This window comes from Rissa tridactyla, chromosome 15 (genome assembly GCF_028500815.1).
Source record: "Rissa tridactyla isolate bRisTri1 chromosome 15, bRisTri1.patW.cur.20221130, whole genome shotgun sequence".
Lineage (NCBI taxonomy): Eukaryota > Metazoa > Chordata > Aves > Charadriiformes > Laridae > Rissa > Rissa tridactyla.
Genome location: NC_071480.1, coordinates 15,246,279 through 15,268,890, shown reverse-complemented (window position 1 = coordinate 15,268,890; position 22,612 = coordinate 15,246,279). Strand labels below are relative to the sequence as shown.

General features: G+C 40.1%; 1 protein-coding gene across 1 annotated transcript in view; it reads right to left on the bottom strand.

Annotated features, from left to right (window-relative positions):
* The window catches only part of SMURF2 (SMAD specific E3 ubiquitin protein ligase 2), a 66,745-nt gene extending 44,719 nt beyond the window's left edge, over positions 1-22,026 (bottom strand). The window contains exon 1 of the mRNA XM_054221350.1: positions 21,752-22,026. Coding sequence (XP_054077325.1) covers positions 21,752-21,803 — 52 coding nt within the window. The 5' untranslated portion in view covers positions 21,804-22,026. The remainder of the gene's footprint in view (positions 1-21,751) is intronic.
* Positions 22,027-22,612: the final 586 nt, after the last annotated feature.

The window sequence follows — 22,612 nt, the reverse complement described above, 5'->3', positions numbered from 1 at the left end:
CAGTTAATGAAATTCATGCATTTTAGAAGATTGCAATCGATTATTGTCAAGGTACACACAAAAATAGGTAAACTTAACAAATACATGTTTTACAGGTGCACGGGGGTTTTGAGTAAAGAAGGAATTGGAAGGTGAAATGGGAAAGAAGACAGCAGCTGAACACCACTCCAACCACGAGCACCCACCAACAGGAGCCGAGGGGTTTCACGGGGCACCTAACAAGGGCTGCAGCTGCTCCTCTCCCAGATCAGGTCTAGCAGTCAGACGGATGCAAGGTAGATCAGGAAGCTGAACTGGCTTAACAGAAAACGAGCCTTCCGGGCAGATGAATTAGTTTGCCATTGGCTCCAAGAGCTGCCCTGCCTCACCCCGCAGTCAGGCCACCCGCAGCTCGAAGGCAGAGGCAGCCGCAGGAGCAGACGGCTGCAGAGGAGGGAGCATTACTGGGCTACCTTTCTGGTGGCAACTTGCAGTTGTGCTGTAAAAGTGCATGCCATAACAGTGAGTTTCTCAGCTCGAAAGTCAAAATACACCCCCCGACATTTTCATTTTAATGCAGACTGCTAGTTTTATTCTCCTGTCTCTGTTGTGCAGTTCCAAACATTTATTAAAACAAAACAAACAAACCCCTCCCTTTTTTTCCTTTAAAAAGTAGATTTAAAAAGCATTTCTCTTGCAAGTATACACGAAACTGCTTTCAAGCACTTCACTTACTGACAGCTGCTCTTTCTGAGTCTCATAAAACACTAGAAATCTAGAATAACCTAATACGCTCTAAACTAGAGCCAGTACAAAACATACAAACATGGAGGCTGGCATGCCCTTCTTAAAAAGGTTGAATTATTTTCCCCAATACTTTATCTGAAATTCAGTGCTACCCAAATTAAATCTCCAAACACCATCCTCTGAAGACATGAGTGAGCCAAAGAGGTCACTGGTCACCCCAATGCTTTTTTCCTGGGAGCAGTACAGAGGCAGCGCACGCCGAGATGAAGGTGCTATAGGACATGCCGAGGGAAGCCCGGTTCACCCAAGGACAGCGGCCAACTGATGCCGATTTCAGACCTACTCTGACAGATTAAATTAGATGTAAACACTCTCAACCAACCACTACACCTGTGGCTCTGCAGCAGGAAAGCGCAGGGTGAGCACTGCCTTCGGGAGCAGCCAGGGAAACCTCAAACCAACATCACTAGCTGTTTCACCTAGATATCTTTTTCTGATGTGAATTAGGAAATACATAACATGATCCCTTCTGCCCCAGAGCTATGGGAGCCAGGACATCTTGGAAGGGATGGTATCTGCCCACACTCTTACCATGTACACTTACAATCCATACTGCTAGGAAACTAATTTCCAATTCTCTTTCAGAATTATAAACCTAATTTAAATCTAATGTAAATTTAGAATCATGTGCCCATGCTAACTGTCTCTCTTGGAATATACAATAGAATGATTCAGAAGTACTAATACATTTTTAAAGCGCTATTAAATACTAACCTGTCGGGTTGAAAAAAAAAAAATAATTCAACACTAGTTCTAAGTGACACATAAAAGCATTATTGCTAGGCTGATACCCAAACACAAGGTAGAGAGCTTTTAAATAAACTTTCAAAACACATATTAGGATACCCTTAGTACTAGAAAAGCACTTTTAACAAGATTTTCCTTTAATAATTGTTAGAAATCTGAATTGTCCCATAAGCACATTTCTGCAAGTTCAACACAAGCCAGATGCTAAATCCTTAATATGCTGCATGTAAAATGAAACCCACTTTGAAGATCACATGCACCTGCTTATAAGCACTGTCAGTTAGAAAGCTATGTCTCAACAAATTGGAATTATTCCTCTGGGACTAAACAAAACCTGCATTCAAACACCAAACAGCAATTTGGATTATCCGGAAGTGAAAAATGTCCTAATAATGCAATATACTTTAAATCACTGCAAAATATGCCAGAAACTAACACAGTAACAGTAAATTTTTCTTTCCAACAGATTCACTGTATTAAATTCTGCCTGTAGGGTTATGCTTTGCCTGGTTTTAGAATTCTAGACCCATATTACTCGCATGTGATATAACTCAAGGAGATTAAAATTCAAAATGAAAATATCACGCATTTATCATGGAAGAAATGTTAATAAAGATGCATTGCATCACCAAATATAAACAGTTAAAGCCAATAAATCATTCATCTCATGCAATAATAAAATTCTGGGAGGGAGTCTCCAGGGCTATTTTAAATTCCCGTAAGGGAGGGACAACCCAACCTGACAGCGCCTGGAGACTCCGCAGCCTGCCCCGGGGATGTCTGACTGCTCGTGGACGTGGCCAGATGGAGTCTGCCCACATTTGCCATGTTTAGACTCCTGTTTTAACATCATGATGTCTACTTCACAGTATTGTTTTACTGTAAACAAAAGGCTTCCTTTTCCACTTCTCCTCCCTTATTCCACTCCAAGCCAAAAGTAAAACAAAACATAAAACCCCCCACACCACTGAATGCCTCCTTCAAGCAACTAACGCATTCACATCTCCGAGACTGATTCAGCGATGGGCTCACTGCCACACACAGCACCAGCGCCATTCATCTGTCCAGATTATTTGATACGCCTGTCAAGAGGTAAAGGAAAGAAATCGCGCTGCCACTTTTGCAATGAAGGTAGCAACCCTCCCCAAGCATTTCAGATCTTACCATGAAGGCTTACAAATCTCTTCTGCAGAGATTCATGTTTGAACCAGTGACAGTTCCATGTAGATGCAAAACCTTAAATTCCTTCTGGTTTGCCTTTTTTTTTGCTAGATAAAACCATCCCCACCAAGGCTCTGTGTACTCTAGGGCTTCAGTCACAGCCTCTAACAGTGAAAAAGAAGCCGAAGTAACACGTGGGAAACTTTAAGAAAACAAAGGCTATTGCGAATATTTGCATTTCCTGGTTTAGTGTGGATGAAGCCTCTCAGACCAGCCAGGATGTTTCTAATGCCGAACTTTCATGCACTAGAAATTCCACTTCACTCCTCCACCCTACTCCAAAATGGCCTAACCCTCACATCTTGTCCATTTTTCAACATGTGAAAAACCACTACTGTACTGTGAAGTCATCACAAATACCTGCTTACAAAGACTGAATACTATGCTGGTCAGCTGGGGGAGAGGGGGAACAATATATCTTTAAATTAATAGCTATTAGAGTACTTTAAAAAAAATGCCAGCAGTTAAAGATCAATTCTCAGATCAATTTCAAAGTTCTCTCTTCTGTTTCGCATATTTGTAGTAAGTATAAAATTGTATTACAGTAAAGAAAATCAGGGTGGGAAACAGAAATCCATTAAAAATAAATGAACCCACCAGCTTTGCTGTTATATTTGATGTATGATCCTATTTTTTTTATTATTTTATCTTCCCGCAGCATTAAAAACATAATTCACATTTTAAAAAACCCAACTTTAAATTAAAAGTCACATTACCAAGATTAACTAATCTCCAACCTGCAGAGGTGGTTATTGTATATAAGCATGAGCGAAGCAAACCCCATTACAAGCATTAACGCAATTATCCTTGAAATATAGAAATAAAATAGTATATAAGAGCTCAGGCAAAGAAAAGGGGGTACTCATATCTCAAACTCTTACGAATCATTGTGCTAAAACCTTACCTCAATCCTTAAAGACTTGTTTGAAATCCCAGCAGCTATTTTTTAACCAAGACCCAGTCTAGACAGAAGTGATTAGTCCAAAATTATCAAGTTGCAAAATGCTTAGGGAGCACAGGATTCTTCCTCTGAGGATGGGTAAACAAAAAAAAGTAATGTGGAAATTTACCCATATATTTCTCAGCTTGTTTTGATAGGAACAGGGATGGGGGAAAAGTTAACACAAGAAACAAATTATAGCTCTGTTCTGTCTGATGTATTTCATGCACCTCTGAAAACATGCTGGGGAAAAACACGCTAACAAGAAGCAGAGCCCTCGGATTTGTTTCACTGCAGTAAAACTCTCCACCCTCTGAATGATCTATAGTAGAGGCAACGACAAAAGAAATTCATGATCTAATTACCAAACAGACACAAATGCCCTGAATTTTAAAAAGGGCTTCAGACAAGAGGCACCTGCAACTAACCCAGACTCCCGGGTACCAGGAACTGTAGGCACCAGCAGCTCTCCAGACTGCAGGATTGCTGCCGTCTCTGCCGGGACACGGTCACACACTCGATTTAAACAGGAAGTCTCACAATTCTGTCTCCACTACAGACAGGATCCTACGGGGACACTGCTACTGCTGGGAAGAGGCGAAAGGAAAAAAAACAGAGACACCAGAAGCACGTACATCACTTACCCTTCATGAATAATTATCATGCCAGTCTCCAGCAAAATGCTGTAAATATTAATTTCATCAACACTAACAAAAGGATTGTCAGCTGCTTTAGAAGAAACAATTCCTAAAACACAACAGCAGCTAAGGTGACAACTTTTGGTGGGGGGGGGGGAGAAGTAAATTCTAGCATTTCAAATATACAACTTGAAACAGTTGAGTGATTTTTTTTTTAAATCACTCCCCAGTAAACAAAACTTAACATTAAAGAGTTCGATACTATCACTAGTAAAAATCACTAATTAATAATTTGCCTCAATCTAACCTCCTAGGTCAGCACAATTTTGTTTTATTACTACACCTGATTTACTGAAATCATATTCTAGAAGGAATACAGATGAACGATGTACTCTTCACATCCTCCTGCATTATCATCAATATCCACAACTTCAGACACGGACTCTGATCTCTCTCCCTGATAACATGTGGATCCTGCCCCCTCCTCTTTTAATGCAGTTGAAATACTTAAGCGCAATGTCACTATATTTACTTTTTGGGGGAAAATTAATTTTAGTGGAGTGCTTTCAACTCTGGAACCTGCCTCTCTCTGGAACTTGACAGTTTGGCTTCTGCCAAAAAAAACAGGGTCAGCAGAAAGATGTGATGACTACATATACACTTCTACCTGGTTACTAAGCTTATGTCTCTGATTCCGTAACTCTGTCTCTACCTGCAGAAATGTAATACCATATAAGCGGGGAAAACACCAGGTGCTTAAAGAAAGCACATACAGAAAGCCAAGGCAACGTCACCCATTCATATATTATTAAAATTCTTGTGTACCTCAGTCCCGTCTTTTTTCCCCCATCAGATAACCCTGAGGCCTCATCTCCAGGAGATCATTATGTCAATAGACGACACAATTTATAAATTGATTTAGTCAAATAATTGCAGTCCTTTAATATGAACTGATTCAGTTTAGTTTCTCTGTGTAAACAGATGCGTTCTACAGATCAAACCAAACAGTTGGAGAAGCTGCTACTGTTAAACAGAGATGAGCAATCCTATTTATTTTAACGAAAGTAAAGCAACTTACATTAAAGTCTCATTTTCCTTGTTTTGCTTTGTTTTTACACAAGTTGCTTAAATTATTTAGTCAAGTCAGTAAAATTTATATACTACTGCAAGAAATAACATAAGAGGGATTTGGAAGAAACGGACCACCAAGCAATTCACAGATGAAATAGCTTGCCAATATACGAAAATAAAGAATCTTGCCCAAAAAAGCCTACCATGCAATTTAAACTACAATTTCACAAATCTCTTGGGAAGATGCAATGTTCAAGAAGTTAAAAGACAGGCATTTTTTTGGAGGAAAGAGGAGCACATGGCAGAAGGTAATAAGCAGTAGAGAGTGAAGAGTAAGAAAGATAATGGGAAGCAGGTGAGACTGAAAGGAGGAGTATCAAGTTGATTACATTAATGTAAAAAGTTTAACACTGCAGATCAACTCTCCTAGCAGTATAGCAGATGAATAAAAATCCAGGAAGGTATTTCCAAGAAGTTAGAGGATATTTTATTACTAGGCATCTACAAAGGCGGAATGGCTTTCAAACCTAACGAGCAGGCAAGTGCTTCTGTTGACCTCAAACACCAGTGATGGAGGTTCAGAAGGTCTGAGTGGACACAGAAATGGAAACCCCCCATTTACTCTGGTGCCTCTCACTCTAGAAACCCTCAGCTTCTTGCAGTTCCACTCACAAAGCATTATACTAAATATCACTTCTCCTGATTTCTACTATTTCTTACATGGTTGCACATGCAAGGTAAGATGCCAGACCCAGTTTTCCAGAGGAATCTTAACATTCATTTCCTGGGCACACTGCTCCTTGGATATCTCAACTGCTAATTGAGTGCTATCCCAGCCCCCTCTCCCACCAATATAATTATTTGCTAAACAGTATATTAGTTACCAAGAAAATAATTTTTCCTCTCACAACTAGCTTCTTACATCTCAATTATTTAATACTAAACACCTTCCAATGGCCTAGTTCCTTTTGTTTCTCTATCATCTACATATCTTAGAGCCAATGCAACAATTTATATTAAATAAAACAAGACTGGAGACATGCTAAAACTCTCATCAGCTATATGAACAACAAAGGAACAAATAGTGCAGGAGCCTTTTCCCCCTTTCCATTCCTTCAACTAGCTTTGTAACCTGTACCTCCTTTCTGCATTGATTATTAACAAAATTTAAGAATTCACAAATATATTTCCTGTTTATCTTTGTGCATTGTAGACTATGAATGGCATTGCCAAATAGATACAAGTTTTTAAAATACTAAAAATCAATATGCAGTGACCACCTTGGAACAGGCACCCTACATTAAACTACATCTTCAGCTAATCGTGTATTTTCACTAAATATAAGCAAATAAACTATACTAAGACAGTTCACCAAGTTCTGCCAGCATCACTCGTGTCACACTTGCATTCCAGACACGTGCTAAAGGGTGATATTGCCAAAGGGTGACAAGATAGGGGTGCTTTTAGGACACATGCAAACATTTTGTGATTTAGCTAACAGTCGAAGAAGTACCTAAACACATTCAAACTTACAAAAGAGAAATTAGACAAACAAGCGAGTCTGGTAGATTTTGATCCTAAATACAGACTGCTGTTCAGGAGACAATAAAAAAAACCACACAGTATTGGAGAAGATAAAGTGTTAATCGCATATTTGGTGGTTTATGAGCCAAAGCAGTCTGAGGTTTAAACTGCTTCTGCTCAGTGCTCATCCCATTCAGAGACGATGAATCATTTCCCATTTGGCAACACTTCTGCCTACAAGGCTGTCTTCTGTGAGATTTCTCCTGTATCCTTGTAATAGATTTGCTAATTTAGTACACCTGACTTTGAGCAAAAGCTATTGTTGCCAGCTGTCAGACTAGACCTCGTCCTGTTTATCAGACACATCTAAACCATCCTGTTCTGCCCCAGTCATAGAAACAGAACACTCTTTACTAATCCCAGTGCAGTAAATTACTTTCTAATATCCTTGTTTTTCTTACTCTGCCAAAATACCAACACATCATAGATTTAAAGCAACAGCAATATCAATTTATCCACAGCAGCTGGATTCATACCAGTTTACCCAATAACCACATTTTTTCAAAGTCATATTTGCTGTTCTAGTCATTCTGTCCATGAATTCCTGAGTTTCAGCAGTAGAGGTCTGACTATTTTAAACAAAGGTAATATAAGCTCATAGGGAGTGTATTCTAGTTTTTTAGGCAGGCCTCCACAGCTCTTTGAAAGATAAATCAGAGCAAAACAAAGTATTAAACGCCTCACACTCACTAAAACATTTCCTCATTTTCCCCAGGGCTTTGTGCATGCAAAAGAAACTGCATTACTTTCTGTTTATAAATATTTGTCTGGACAGCAGCTTAAAAGGGTAGGGGCAACAGAGAAAGTATGTGGGGTTTTTTTTTTGTTTGGGTTTTTGTTTGTTTGATTTTTAAAATCTAAATACAGAGAATCTGGGAAACATATGAAAAAGCAATTTGTGTATGACATTTTTACTCCTAAACAAAATCTACCAGAACGTAAGTCTTTACATTCTAGACTACATAAACCAGTTATTCAAATGCAAAAAAGCAGACTCGCTCTTCTCAGGTTTTAGACATTGCCCAGAATTCCTGCTGCACTTTGAAAAGCTCATTCTGTTCACAGAAACACGTACCCACCCATCACATGCTCCTTTGATACTTTTAGTCTTCCAAATATTTTAAAATTCAGTGTAATCAACAAAAATATGAGAATCCATCCACTCCGCTAATAAAAAAAAATACAGAGTATTTACATTTCTCTCTTCTACTTTCAGGGGGCAGTGGAGCTGCTTACTCATCTCTACCATTGAAATCTGTCTTTCTGTCTTCGTTAACCGATGGTGAGCAGCGTAGGAAGCGCACCTGAACTCTTCCACCTGGGCCTGACTGGGAAGGCCAGTCACAAACTGTGATTCAACACACAAAGGCCATTTACTGTGAGCAGGTTCCACACCATCTTCTGCTATATTTGTTGTCAAAACTAAAAACTTAGCTGCATTTGCCTATTTGTAGGCCAGCTGAGGATCCCGGCTAACATCTTTCTTCAAGACAATATCCACACAGCATTCAAAGCAGGCTGATGTTTTGACTGGTTTCAGACGGCAGGGCGGGGTGGGGGGTGGCACAGGCACAGGGAGGGAGGGAGAAATTGTAAAATAAATAAGAGAAATCAAGAGCACAAACTCCACATAGGAAAGCACTGGTAGAGGTAGCACGGATTGCTTCTGGAATACAGAGGGAGGACTGCACACAGCATTGCTAACACATGGTATGAACGGGAAAAGTTGTAGCAAGTTCCTAAAACAAAAGGAAGCGAAGCGCAAGAAATTTAGGGGTGCAGGGAAAAAACAATTTCGAGCAGCTGATTGTGATGTAGCTAAACCTACATGAGAAGATTGCAGTTACATACAGGGCACACCTATCTACAGGGGATCACAGCAGCTCTGTGGGGATTTGCAGAACATCCTCTTCCCACCCCAGTAACTGCTCACCCACTGCAGCCCCAGCCCCTTGCAGAGGGGGCACTGACCTGCAGCACTCACAGCTGCAGAGCCAGAACCTGTTCATCCAGGGGAAAGAGAAGAAAGGAACCTGGGAAAGAGAACATCTTAGGATTTTAGGAAATGGAGACGCAGGCAGAAAAAAGTGAGAAGCAGTATTATTTCATTGCCCTACAACAGCCACGCAGCCAGTCTAGCTCTCTATAAAGGCACTGTTCTCGCAACACAAGGAAAAAGACCTATATACGTATTTTCACAAGGTTTTTGTTGTAACACTCAAAATGATGAATCAGATACTGTATTTCCAGTATTATTCATCTCTACAATTTAAGCTAGCCCTGAGTAATCATTAAAGAAAGATATTTGCCAGGAAAAAATAACCCAGAATATGATTCATTCACTTCTGAAACAATAAAACGGTTCACTATAACAAAAACAACTATATTGTAAATACTTCAATTAAAAAGTTAAAAAAACCCAGCTAAATACAATGAAGAAAGCATGCCCTCAAAAAAACCCCAAACATCTGTGTGTATGCAAATAACAAAAAATCTTGTTAGAAAAAGATAATTCCATGAAATACAGTTAACACCACATCTAATGGAAACTGTACTCTATTCTTTAGCTATTTAAGTTATAGTCTTAGAACAACAAAGACACAGCTCACCACTCAAACTCTGACAACTCACTGTCAAGCTGATAAACAGATTAATTTCAGCACAAAGGTGATGCACAAAGTGCATGTCTGACAGAAACAGAGCACTACCTCTGGAAAGCTCAACTCAGGAACATCACAGGGACTCCAGAACAACCCCCTGGGAAGAAGTCAGGGCTTTCACAAACCTTCAATCTTGAAAAAGGGGATCAGCTGAAAAAAATCAAGCATTTAATAGCTTTATGATTGCCCAAAGCTCACCAAGGTGTGAAAATGAGCAGCTTTTGGAAAAGAATTCTTCATAGGAGCAGACTTTGTTTCGGCCTCGTATCAAACGTTGGGGGGAAAAGAGAAGTGCTGTTAAGCATCAACAAGTAACACTGCACAAATATGACAACAGTTTAAAAAGCTCACTTTTCTTCATGGTTAGACAACATTGTCAGTTTACTTAAAACAAAACCTTGCAGTTTCACATTGTATCAGTTCATTTATTTTTAGTTGACTTAAAAAAAAAATCATACATCTGATAGCACTCATAACTTCTCCTCACTTTGTCTATATATAGCCATTTTCTGAATAGGCCTCTAAAAGAAACATCAAATAGAACATGATGCCTTTCTCTTGCTGCAGGTACCCCTGCCCACTACACCTAATTTCTGATTAGTTTCTTCACTGTTTGAACTCTTGCAGGCTCCTATGTGTTTGTGTTTAATATATAGAGACAAAGAAGATCAAGGTTTTTCACAGCACAAGCAACTCAGTATAAACAAAGCCCAGTATATTGTATCTCAATGCACTAACGCAAGCTGTTCCTGGACAAATCCGGTGGTGACAAACTATGTAAAATTAGAGGACTTCCCTCTTCTATAGAGAAATCTTTATATATGATGCAAGATCCAACCGAGTACACAAATGATGACTGCCGTAGCTTTCTCTGTCCACTTGATATTTAACCTATCTGTATTGACTCTAACTAAAAAAGGTCAAATCTTTCACGTAACTAACTCATCAGTAGCAGATAACACTTATCTGAAAAAAAAAATTAATTGTAATGCAAAACTTTTGTGAATAGGTGGCATGTAAATTATCCAAGGAAACATTAAAAACTACAGATCTCAATTATTATCACTTATTATTTAACAGAAAGTCTTCCAACCCTTTTAAAGCGAGAAAATACTAGCATTAATGAAGTGACGAAGACATCACATCATTTCTTAGAATAAAGGATTTTTAAAAAAAAAAAAAAAACAAACTTCTCAAGTTTGCTAAAAGCTGAAGAATTCTTTTTGTTCTACATGTAAGGAATAATCTTGATCTTATCTACAAGCTTTTCTTAGAATTACATTATGAATCATGGCCACTTAGAAGGCAGCCCTTAATTCTGATTGAATGAGTGATGAAAATGTGATGAACTTGTGGAGCAAAGGAACAGATGGGAGAAATTCTGGGGTGGGTGTTTTTTCCTGTTTGTTTTTAAACTTCTGTCCTTTATGCAACTGTAACCACTTCCATTCTTTGCTTTTGCTACGTATCTTAAGTTCTTATAAAACACCTCTGAGAAGATGACAACTTCTTATAAGTAATACACTCCAATCACTAACAATAACATTGCATGCGCAGTAACAGCATTCCTGGGTTACAAAGCCAAGTGTTAAAAAGTTTGGGAACATGAGGATGCGGGCTGCCCCTGCGGCCCCATGTCACATCCACTGCAACAACACTAGAGTCTGGGCACCAAAGAATCCCAGCACCTTGTGCTGCCAAAATCAGTCCCCACCACCCACCCAGATGTCCCAGACAGTTCCTCGCTCCAGGTCCCTCCCTCCTTCACCCTCATCCAACTTTTGAACCCTCTGCATTAGAGTTAACGCTTCTCTTCACATTGGAAGCACGCAGCCAAGTTTAGCGATAACAGGACAAGATCAACTCCTGTCCCAGCCATTTGTTAAACCCATGCACCACTACTTACTTGGCTGATAGAGACATCCGCCTATTATCATATCCCTGTTTGATAGTGTCCCTGCCCAAGAATAAAGGCTGTTTAAAAGATGTTCGACAATTAAAATCTCCTTCTTGAAACTGGTTGAATTTTAAGAGAATCTTCCCAAAATAAACTCAGCCTGATTTAGCTACTCAGCATAAAAAATGTCAGCGTTGGCAGGCTGCTTAACAGCAACTGAAAAGAGTGTCTTATAACGGGAAGCACCAACCATAGTTGGCGTAATGAGCTCCAACTTGGTATTACAAGTTCAACTAAAGTTATAAATTCCACCGACAGTGAATAAAAAGCCAAGATGTTCAGACAGACAGAGCAATTCAAAATTGCGTTCAAATTAGATGAAGTAGAAGCAACTGCAGGAACCAGTGCTCCTCCTCGCCGTGCTGCTGAAGCGCGAATGTAACACTCAGAAGGGTCAGGCTGACCAGGGTCAATTTTTCTTTTTATTTATTGCTACTCCATCACAGTGACACAGATTAGGTACAAAACAAGTGCATCTCCAGTCCTGGACCACACTGTGAAGAACTGCTTACGTGTAGACAGTGAAGTTTCTAAATCTCAATAAAATTCCAAAAAATATAAAGCTTTTGAGTGGGTCCAAAGTACTACCCGGCACAGATTAAGTTACATTACGCTGATACACAGGAAACAGCTGACTTATTCTACAGGATGAACAATTCACCAGAAGAAAGGAACTTTCAGGAAAAATGATAAATATTGTAATGAGGAAATCCGAGGCACATATTCACAATGCCACATTCAGATTTCACAAATGAGTAGAAATTTCTTCATGATCTCTTGGCCAGAGAAGCAAGTGAGTTATAGATAAATGTAAATATATAGTACCTCCCCAGGCAGAACAACCACTTGCTGTTAGGGAGACGAACCAAAGACTTTATTGTCCTTGTAGACAAGAATATAGAAGTTTTAGGATCCTTTTACCATCCCCTTGTAAGACAGCTATTGGGAGAACATTATGAACTGCAGGAACAGCGTAAGGAAGGGAGAGAAGGCTACACAAATACTTTATTTTCTGTCAAGCCAGGCATGATGCTTGTACTACTGAAAGTTACTGTATGTCACTTTTTCCTTCAAGGCCTTCTCCTTTCCTGTTGCAGAAGAAAGCAGAAACCAACAACATTTTAAATCATCCTTTGACCCAGTTCTTAAGCAGAAATCCCAAATGTGAAAGATATTCACAAAAGGGATGCAATGTAACATGACTTCACAACCTCAGGATAAATCTTGCCCACTCCCGCATTAGTATGATCATAAAGATTTAAACCCTTTAATTTTTTGACTAAAAGCACATATCCGGCTCTTTAAGGCAAACCTGAATTATTGCATGGCATCTCAAATTTACAGATAGTGTTTGCTTCTGTAAGAACACACAGGCATTTTCGCTGTGCAGCGGCATTAATGAGTTTGAACAGAGGTCAACAGCAATTTTTCCCCATTCCACACATTCATAACTTGACCAACAGTTTCTTACAGTAATGTCTGATATATACACTTGAAGACATTGTTCACTAACACCTTGTGCTTTACCAAGCATCCAGAACTGATAGTTAGACATTTAGAAACACCACACGTACAACCCATTTGAAATTACGAAAGATGATACTTAACATTTTTACAGTTGTTCACAGGCTTCAATTACCAAGAAGCTTCCGCAATAGCAGTATAAAACATTTTTAAACTTTCTACTGGAATCCTCTAAATAAAAGTCCTAGAAAATTACCACTTTAACATGCATTATACCTTTCTTTAAAGTTTGGTCAATTAATGTGTCATACGCTGTGAACCCAGCCTTAAAGAAGCCAGTAATTTTTAATTTGAAATGAGTAATGCTGAGCAAGTGCTCTTCAGCATACGTGAGGACCAGGTCCTTCAATGGACTACTTAGCGACACATGTATTAATACATACGTTTTAAGAGACACAAAATATTAGTGTGAGGGAGAGAAACGCACAGTATCTTCAGATTTTCGCATTGAAAATGCAATCATTACTACTTGGCTAAAAGCAGTATTGCAATCAGCAGCATCAAATGCAGGGGAGAGATTTCCGTATGTTTTAGCCCAAGTACAGGAACCAGTGTTTTGTTTCCCGCTTCCACTATAAAGTGACGCAAAACCTGGTGTACGTGGAGTCCCTTCAGTCCCCACGTCAGCTCTGCTGCTCCAGCTGGCTCTTCAGCACTTCTACCCCACTCTGACCTGTTCAGCCTATACAAATGATGCCTTCTGCCTCCGAATGACACCACCTGCCCACACCAGCTCCACCTTTATAAAGTTTCTTATGTCACATCTGATATCACCATAAATTAAGACAGGCTTATTTTGCTGCTAAATGAAAACAAGGATACCTTAATATTACTACACCTAGGCACAATGCTACTACTCATTTACTCCTGCATACAATCTATAAACCATTATTTTAATAAACCCCTGAGGGAAAACAGTGGACAAGAGTTTTTTCTCTGAAAAGAAATATTTATACACATCATAAAATAATCATTTTGGAACAATAAAAGGTGAAAAATCTCTGTTAAGATTTGAATTGAGGAACTATTTGTCATAAGGACACCTAAATACCTGGCACAATTAATGCTATGAATTTCTAATCCCAGGCAGTTAAGCATGAATGTAATTCTATGCATCTTACCCAGACCTTTAGTTCTTTTACACACATTTAAGGATTATTTTTTAAATTTTTTAAACCAGACGTGTTTATAAGTACTCTAACACAGATAAGATCTTTCCTCCTCCACCAAGAATAAAAGAGGATTCATTTTAGTACATTTACCCATGAAAAATAATTGCAAAAGGTAGTAGACTACCTTTTACTAAAATGAAACAGCAAACTTTTATTGAGTACACTCCATCTACTTTCTTCACATCCTACAATATGCAAAAAGCAGGCATTTTACCATATGCAGTTTTAGAAGTGCATAGTGTGGTCTTTATTTGTATTATAAAGAAATTACCAAGTTGGCTCAAGTTTTCAGAATATGAATCTAGTATTAGTGTTACAGATTCCCACCTTTAATTAAATACAAGCAAAACTGCACCTATAATTGAGTTTATGTATGCATCTACCTATCTATAAACTCCAAATCAAATATGTACGTTAAAAAGAAGTATCATTACAGGCATAGTTAGTTATGACTCCACTTAACTCCATCAGTAATATTAAAATCTGGGTCAAGGCAGAATGAAAATAAGTGTATGTCACTTGTTTAAAACTATTTCATGTGATCAACCAAGATACACCCCCAGTCCCACAATCAGCCTGCTGTTCTGCAGACACCTGCCTGACTTCAGCCACCACTCACACACACAAACCAACCCACAACAGTCCTCAACACTCAGTTAAAAAGAAAAAGAGGGGTGAGAGGAAAAGGTTGATTTTAACTTGGTTATACTCCTCAGCCCACTGTGTCTGACAGCCCGGGACGGAGCAGAGGGATGCACGCATCCCGAAAAACGGTGCTGGGGGTTGGAAAGCTTTACTATGGCATTGTCACTCTGACATCTGTGGCAAGATGGCATCACATATGCTAATTTAAGCATGAATGGTAGAATCTGGGTACATATTTTTACTGTGGCCTGTAAATTACATAGTCTGTACATGCTCTGCGTATTTGAAACAACTTAAATGAATTCATTACAGAAAGGATGCATTGACCGTTTACACTCCACGATTGGGGTGACTCTCCCTTTCTGCAAGAAAACAATCCTTCTAAGTTGTGTTAAATACATACAGGCCAAGAGTCATTCCAGAAAATTAACAACAGGATGCAGCCACATAAACTCACATACTGCTACTTTTTCTTTCACTTTCAGAATTTTAAAAGTGTGAATAACACTTCATCTAAGCAATACGTTTTACTCACTTTGGGGGATATCTGTCCTAGTCTAATTTGCCTGAGGAACAGCAAAGAACCCTATTTCGAAGTAGGGGGGAAAAGAAAAAAAAGTAATCGCCAAGAAGCTGCAGCATGATAGTGCAACACAAATATGGCACATAAAAGAGAACTGAACCCAAATTACCCCAAATGCATCGTCTCAGAAGGCCCAAAACAGAACCATGTTTTCTGTGGATGTAAACTCAAGACAAACAATGTCCATGGGCAGAAAGTCAAAAGATAGTGGCTTTAAATCCCAGCTTTACCAGGTTTACCCTTTTTATGATCTTGAGCATGTCTATTCTCCATTCTGTATCAGTCTCACCACTTACACTCAGTTGATAATGCTTAGCCAGTTTTGTCCTGAGCTTTGTTATCTACAGATGAAGATTTCTTTAAAGCTAGAAGCATTCTTATCTATGCTTTCATTGAAAGTATTTAAAGTTTAAGTAGCAAGAAAAAGTCAACAGTTTGCTTCCTTGAATATGCTATTGACAAGTGTCCCTCCAGATTTTGATCCTCTTTCCCAAACAGGAAACATGCTTTGCAAATAGCAGACAAGCACAGTAGCTACTTTTCTATGCACTGTCTCATATTATTGAGATTAATCTTTGCCAGCCTCTCAGAAGTCACTGGAATGATCTCAGGCATTGCATGTGTCATTTTATACATTAAAGCATGCATGTAATAGCCTGCATACTAATGTACTCGTGCCATTAAGTCAAGTCAGAAGTCAGGCCATCTCATTATTGTGATGAAAGGAGGGAAGACACCCAAAGAAATCATCCACCTTTTTTAAACACCCGCAAGAAAGGTCTGGCCCAATGGTGAGATGTCATTTTAAGTAAGATGGCAAAGCAAGGACACACTTCAAAGGCTGTGAGATAAAGCAGAACAAAACATTAAAAGCTGTCTTCCTTTTAGGGATCAACCCATTCACCTTAAGGACACAAAGACAAAATGTCTTCATCTGGGGCCTGATCAGATTTTCAGTGTGATTAACTAACAGAAAAAAAGAGAAAAGAAAATTATTTGTCACCACTAGTTGAGTTACTCAGCTAAGTTCAGCTACGCAGACAGACATTAAAGGACAGCTTAAACTCTTTAAATGTAACTGAAAAATACAACTCTAAAAATTACTCACTGTTTTTCCACCCCCAAGATTTCTATTTTATCCCCCCCCCCCCCCCCCCAACAGCTTTATTTTTTTAAACATTAAAATCAGGACTGTCTGCAGATTTCCCATATGTCTTCAACATATGTCCCATGTGTTCCCTACACACGTAAATCCTCTACTAGCTTCTACTTGATGCTTTCCTGATTCTACAAAGATGAATATTGGGCCTTTTTGCTCTTTTCACTGGAGCTCCTATAGAACTGTTTTCGTACTATGATTTCCTCCCCCAAATAGTTTTTGATCTTTGTTTTCCTTGCCACAATACTCCATTACGTATCGTTGAACACAGATATCCATTTTTATACCCAGATGAATAAAACTTTGTTGTACAAACTGATCCCATTGGAACAAGCAGTTGAGACTGCTCCATACAGCTGCTCGGTTGTTTATTACAATTCTCTGATGTCTGTGTGATCCACAACTAATTTATACACGTATAAATAAGTATATACTGTATATATAAAAAGCATATATACACATAGATACACTTCATATTTTGATGAAAATATCGAGGGACAAGCATCCACCAATCCCTATAAAATCTGATTAGACACGTGCCTATTGACTTTGTTATGACTGCACCAGTTTAATCCACCTACTATGTAATTTATTGATTCCGATTTCTTACGTACTAGTTTTTAGTAAGTCATGTGTCATTAAGTCAAATACACCTTACATGAAGGAAACCCATTGTTTTATTGTTGACCAAAGGCTATCTAACTACAGGCTGCTGGTACAAGAGGCAGTCCTGCCCTCTTTTCAGCTTCTTGAGTGTATCCCTCTCCTTCAGTGCAAAAAACTATTTTTTTCTTGGTAGGATTAGCTTTCAGCTTGTCATATAGCTGCAGTCAGTGGAGTTGACACAAGAGAGGGCCCAGAAAACCCAGGGACTACAAAGAAAAAAACCAACCAGCACTCAGATTTTAAACTGACCTAAAATTGCAGTAACATTTAAGTCAACTATGAAACCATAGCCTTGCTACTTAAAAATATAAGTAGCTACTTTATCAATCAACCCATCAGTAATGCTGTTCCCAAAACCAGGCTCTGCTGTCCACAAACGTGAGTCCTGCTTCAAACAGCACTAATGAGAACTTAGGATTTATGTTAACCACTGGTTTTGACAGTATTAATTTAACTGTTAGATTTATCCACTGCAAAAAACGGGTTTGGAGATTCCACATTATTTTGCAAAACTAAAGAATATTCTGGCTTTTTTTAAACAATAAATATCTTTGAGAAATATTATTAGCATCACAAGAGTTTCTATGAACCGATAAAAAAAAAGTAGCACTTTCTGCCTTCAATACTATAATCTTAGAGTACAGTACCACCTTTGCACTGTAAGGAATGAATAGACAGTAAAATCAACAAGAGAGAGCAGGACAGAAGCCGAGATGCTGTCCATTTTCTACAACAAGATCAGTGCTTCTGTTTCCCTAATTAGCAAACCCTGCCAGGAAACCTGAAAGCTTACAGTAAGGAGGAGGAAAACCAGATATAACAACTCTTCAGGCCTACCTCTGATTCTTTACCAACAAAACTCTTCAAGCTCATTCTAATTTTATCCATGGGACATTTATTACCACCTTTTACAATACAGTGTAACTGGGGTTTATGGCTATCAAAGTAGCTTCACCTGTTAACTATTTTGACACAAATGCTAGCTGTAGCAGACTAAATAAATTCATGCAGTAACCTTTACTCAACTCCATGTATTCTAGTACCTGTGTAGTTTTTCAGACTTCATACCGATTGTAGAATATGTCTTTCTGCTTGATAAAAACAGCCCTACGGACTTCATTCAGGTAACTGTCATCAACATCGTAAGTGAAAGCAGTCAAATGTAACTATTTTAATATTAGATAATTCACAGATTAGGTCATAAAATATTTACCAAGCAACTGAAAGCAATGGTAATTTCTTAATTTATTTGAAGAATATGAGATCAATGCAATTCAACACAGAGGGTGGAAGAAATAATAGTACATTCTTCCTCAGAGTATAGTATATTTACAAATCCAGAAATTCAACACAACACTGATAAAAATCACAGTAAGAATGGAAGGGGATGACTGCACTTGCAGCTTTTGCAGAACTCAGATGTGCTCAGGGTAGGACTAGATAAAATGGTGGTTAAAGTGTCAAGAGTTGAAGGAACTGTCCTTACATTACGGCTTCCTTGGATAATTATACAAGCTGCTAAGATAAATTCTGGAGAAGACCAGTGCAATTCTAGACTTCAGCTAACTTAAATTACATTGCCTATATTTTAATCAGAACCAGCACTTACATCTCATACTAGAAGTGACGTATCATCAGAAGGCATAACCTTTGGATTTTATCAATTATCTAGCGATTTTCTAGCTCAGGACTGCGCAAAATGCATTGACAGACATATTACTACTGATTCAAGTGATATTTGCAACAGACTACTAAACCTAGAAGCAAAAGAATAACCTTTTGTAAGAAACGTATAACACAGATGCACTGTAAACCAAATAAAAACTTACTAGAAGTATGCCACCACTGTGGTTTTTCTCTGTTATGGAACCCAGACCTAAATAAACTGTTAAACACTTAGTTTAAAGGTATGCCAAACATTTCTCAGAACTTTCTTAAGGTCCCAACAAAGAATCAACCTTTTTTGCAAAATGAGGCCTAGGTTAAATATTTTATTTGGCTCCTCAAGATGGACTGAGAAGTTGGGCACTAGCTCCAGATCAGTTCTTGGACTCACATCAAACATTACCCTGTCATTTATCCAGTCAGTCAAAACAATGTTTTCCATCTAAACCTTTAATGTTTATGTCCTGAAAAACTGCTAATTGAATCCAGTTCTTGAAACACATTTTTTAATCTATACCATCTAATTTAGAGATAATGAACAGAAAAGATAAGCGTTATACAGTGATTGCAGAATTAATCCTATAAATACTCAAGCCAAAACAGAAGACTGTTAGTTTCATACAGCCAAAGAAAATTAAGATTAAATAGCATTTGTCAGTTCAAGAATAAACTTTTAAAAACACTGGATATACAGATTCTTTTAATTCCAAACAGTTTTAGAATTCAAGAGCCCTCAAACTGCTTTTCCAATCAAAAAGGGTAATCAAAACCACACAGAACACTTAAAACTATTCCTAGGCAAGAACTGACAATATGTCAGCTGAATTAATAAAATTCAATGTTTTTCTTAAAGATGCAAAGCTTCCTCACAACAGATGACCTTATGTGAAACAACTCACAAGTAGCAAAAGCATGAAGTACCTCAAGCATTTTTAACTCGAGAAATAAGCTGATGTTTCATACAAGCTTCCAAGTAACAGAACAGGTACTCAGCGACTGCAAGAGCTGCAAACCCTGCAATAGTCCCTAGAAAGACTATTTCACAGCGTCCTGTGCTCTGCATATTTCTTTCCTAAAACATAACAAAAAAGCCCTCAGAAACGTTCCTTAAGATTGAACCTGCTTCTTTAGGGGCTGACCACACAACTAAAACTCAGTATGCAAAACTACTGCCTATTTCTTACTCACACTCCCCATAACATACTCACATTGTCACAGACACGATTTTATTATATGCTTAAACCTTAACTAAAATAAAATAAATATGAAACAAAATACAACACCAAATCCAAAGGTGAAAGGGGAAACGCCCTGAACAGCACTTTCCACGCTTTTACACAAGGCTACAGACCATTTTTAATGTTTCAAAGATAAGCAAGTCTGAGCACTCGCTGCTCAGGAAAAAGAGTATTAAAGCACTGCATCAGTAAAGCAATAACCTGAAGAGAAAGCTACAAAACACTCTGTAAAAACAAGGCAGCACTGTTCCATGCATCAGTCCCAGCTATGCTTATTTTAAGAGTTTTATTTCTAAGTGTAATATATGGACACTCACAAATCTCCATGAAAACTAGATTACAAATTTAGTCCACATATTTCCAAAGCAGAACATATGCGGATACCTTTTATTTTCCCTATAAAAATAACATACTTTGAAAAATAGGTATGAAAGCACCTCTCTTTATCAGGCATTAAAACTGGAAATATTTCACATGCACCTAAAGTAAATATATCAACTCTTTTAGTATTTTTTAAACACATTTGTTTTGCAAGCCAGTTAAATACACTATAGGCAGAGAAGAGTGTTTACAGTGTTATCTATTGTTTTCTAACCGCTTACCTTCACACACTGACACTTTAGAATACAAAATACCCTTTATCTGCTGAGGGACTTATAATACTTTGAACTAGCTCTTTTCTTTTAAAGTCTCCTGTAATAATATTTTTTCTCCAAGAAAGTTCTAGCAGAACTTCGAAGATATTTTCTCTAAACCTATTTACTCGCGTTCTTATGCGGAAAAGAACATACTTTTAAGTATTGCAGAACAACTTATTTTCTTTCCCAGCACGCAGGTGAACAGTTTTTACGATATTTTAAAATATTAGAGATCAAGTGGTGTTCTGAAAGAGGGCAGCACACGGCACGTTACCAGACGAACTGTGCACAACCTTCACTGAGGAAGTCGGGTTAAAAAACAAAACAAAAACACAACAACAAACAAAGAGACCAAAACAAAGAGTGTGACAGTTTCTCTCGAGTTTACGCCGCGGAGACGAAGGGGCGAACACCCGTCGGGGTGCGGAGGAAGAGGAGCCGGTACCCGAGGTTGGCACCGGCCGCTCCGGCTGCCCCTCGCTCGGCGCCCCCGGGGCTGAGGGGGCCCGGCCCGGCCCGGCCCAGCCCGAGCCCGCACCGACGCGTTGTTCCGGAGGCGCGGAGCCGGCGGCGGGGCAGGGAGGCGAGGGGAGGGAAGACCTCACCGTCTCCTTCCCTCCCGAGGCCTGAGGGACTCCTCCGGCCCCAGGTTCAACCTCAAAGACACATGGAGGGAGCCCGCTCCCGCCCCTCCAGCTGGGCTCTCCTCGCCCCGCTCCCACGGGGAGGCCGGGTTCCGCACCCCCGGAGTCCCCGCTGCTCTTCGCTTCCTCCCTCCCGTCCTTCCTCCCCCCTGCCCGGCCGGCGCCCCACCAGCCCCGCCAGGCCCCGGCGGAGCCTGCCCCGCTCAGCCTCACCTGTCAGTCGCAGCTTGACGGGCCCGTTCCGCCGGGCCCCTTGGTTGGACATGTCCCCGGCCGCTCCGCGGGCTCGGCGCTGCCTTGCCCGGGGCTCCCCCTGCCTCTGGGTCCGGGAAGGGAGACGGGGGGAGGGGAGGCGCTAATGGAGTCGGGCTGGGCGCTCAGGGCAGCAGCGGCGGCCGCCGGAGGAGGAGGAGGAGGAGGAGGAGGAGGAGGAGGAGAAGCCCGGATGTGCCCAGCGTCGCCATGAGCAGGGCCGAGGAGGAGGAGACGCGGCCGCCTTCCCCGCTTCCCTTCCCTCCGCTTCCCCGCCCCCTCGCCCGTGAGCCCGGGCGGCGAGCACAACAAAGCCGGGAACGGAGCCGCACGGTGGGCGGACAGGCGGCCCGGCCCGGCCTGCCCCCGGGGGAGGCTGCCCGCCGGGCAGGGGGAGTCCGCCGCTGCTTCCCGCCCCGCCTCAGGCTCTGCTGAAGGGGGAACCGCATCGAGGCCTGGGGCTCTCCTCAGGAGAGCTGAGGGGAGTCGGAGCAAGGGGAGCGCGCTGCCATGGCGGGAGAGGAGGGGTGAGGGAGAGGGGGTAGGAGGACTGTGGGGAAGTTGGGGCAGGAGAATCAAAGGTACAAATGGGACACGGCCACACGGGAGGGGACTCGAAGCCAGGCTGAAATGTGGGTAGCCAGGCTGGGAGTGTGTTTCCATGGATAGGGTGTGACAGACTGGCCCTGGAAGCTGTTAAACTTTGGACTGATTTCACTGCTGATCTGCGCTTTGTAGAGATCAGCAGGCTGCTTCTGTGAACTGCCAGTCTCAAAATAATAAAAACAAATTAAAATGTTGCATCCACACTGTGTGGCCTAA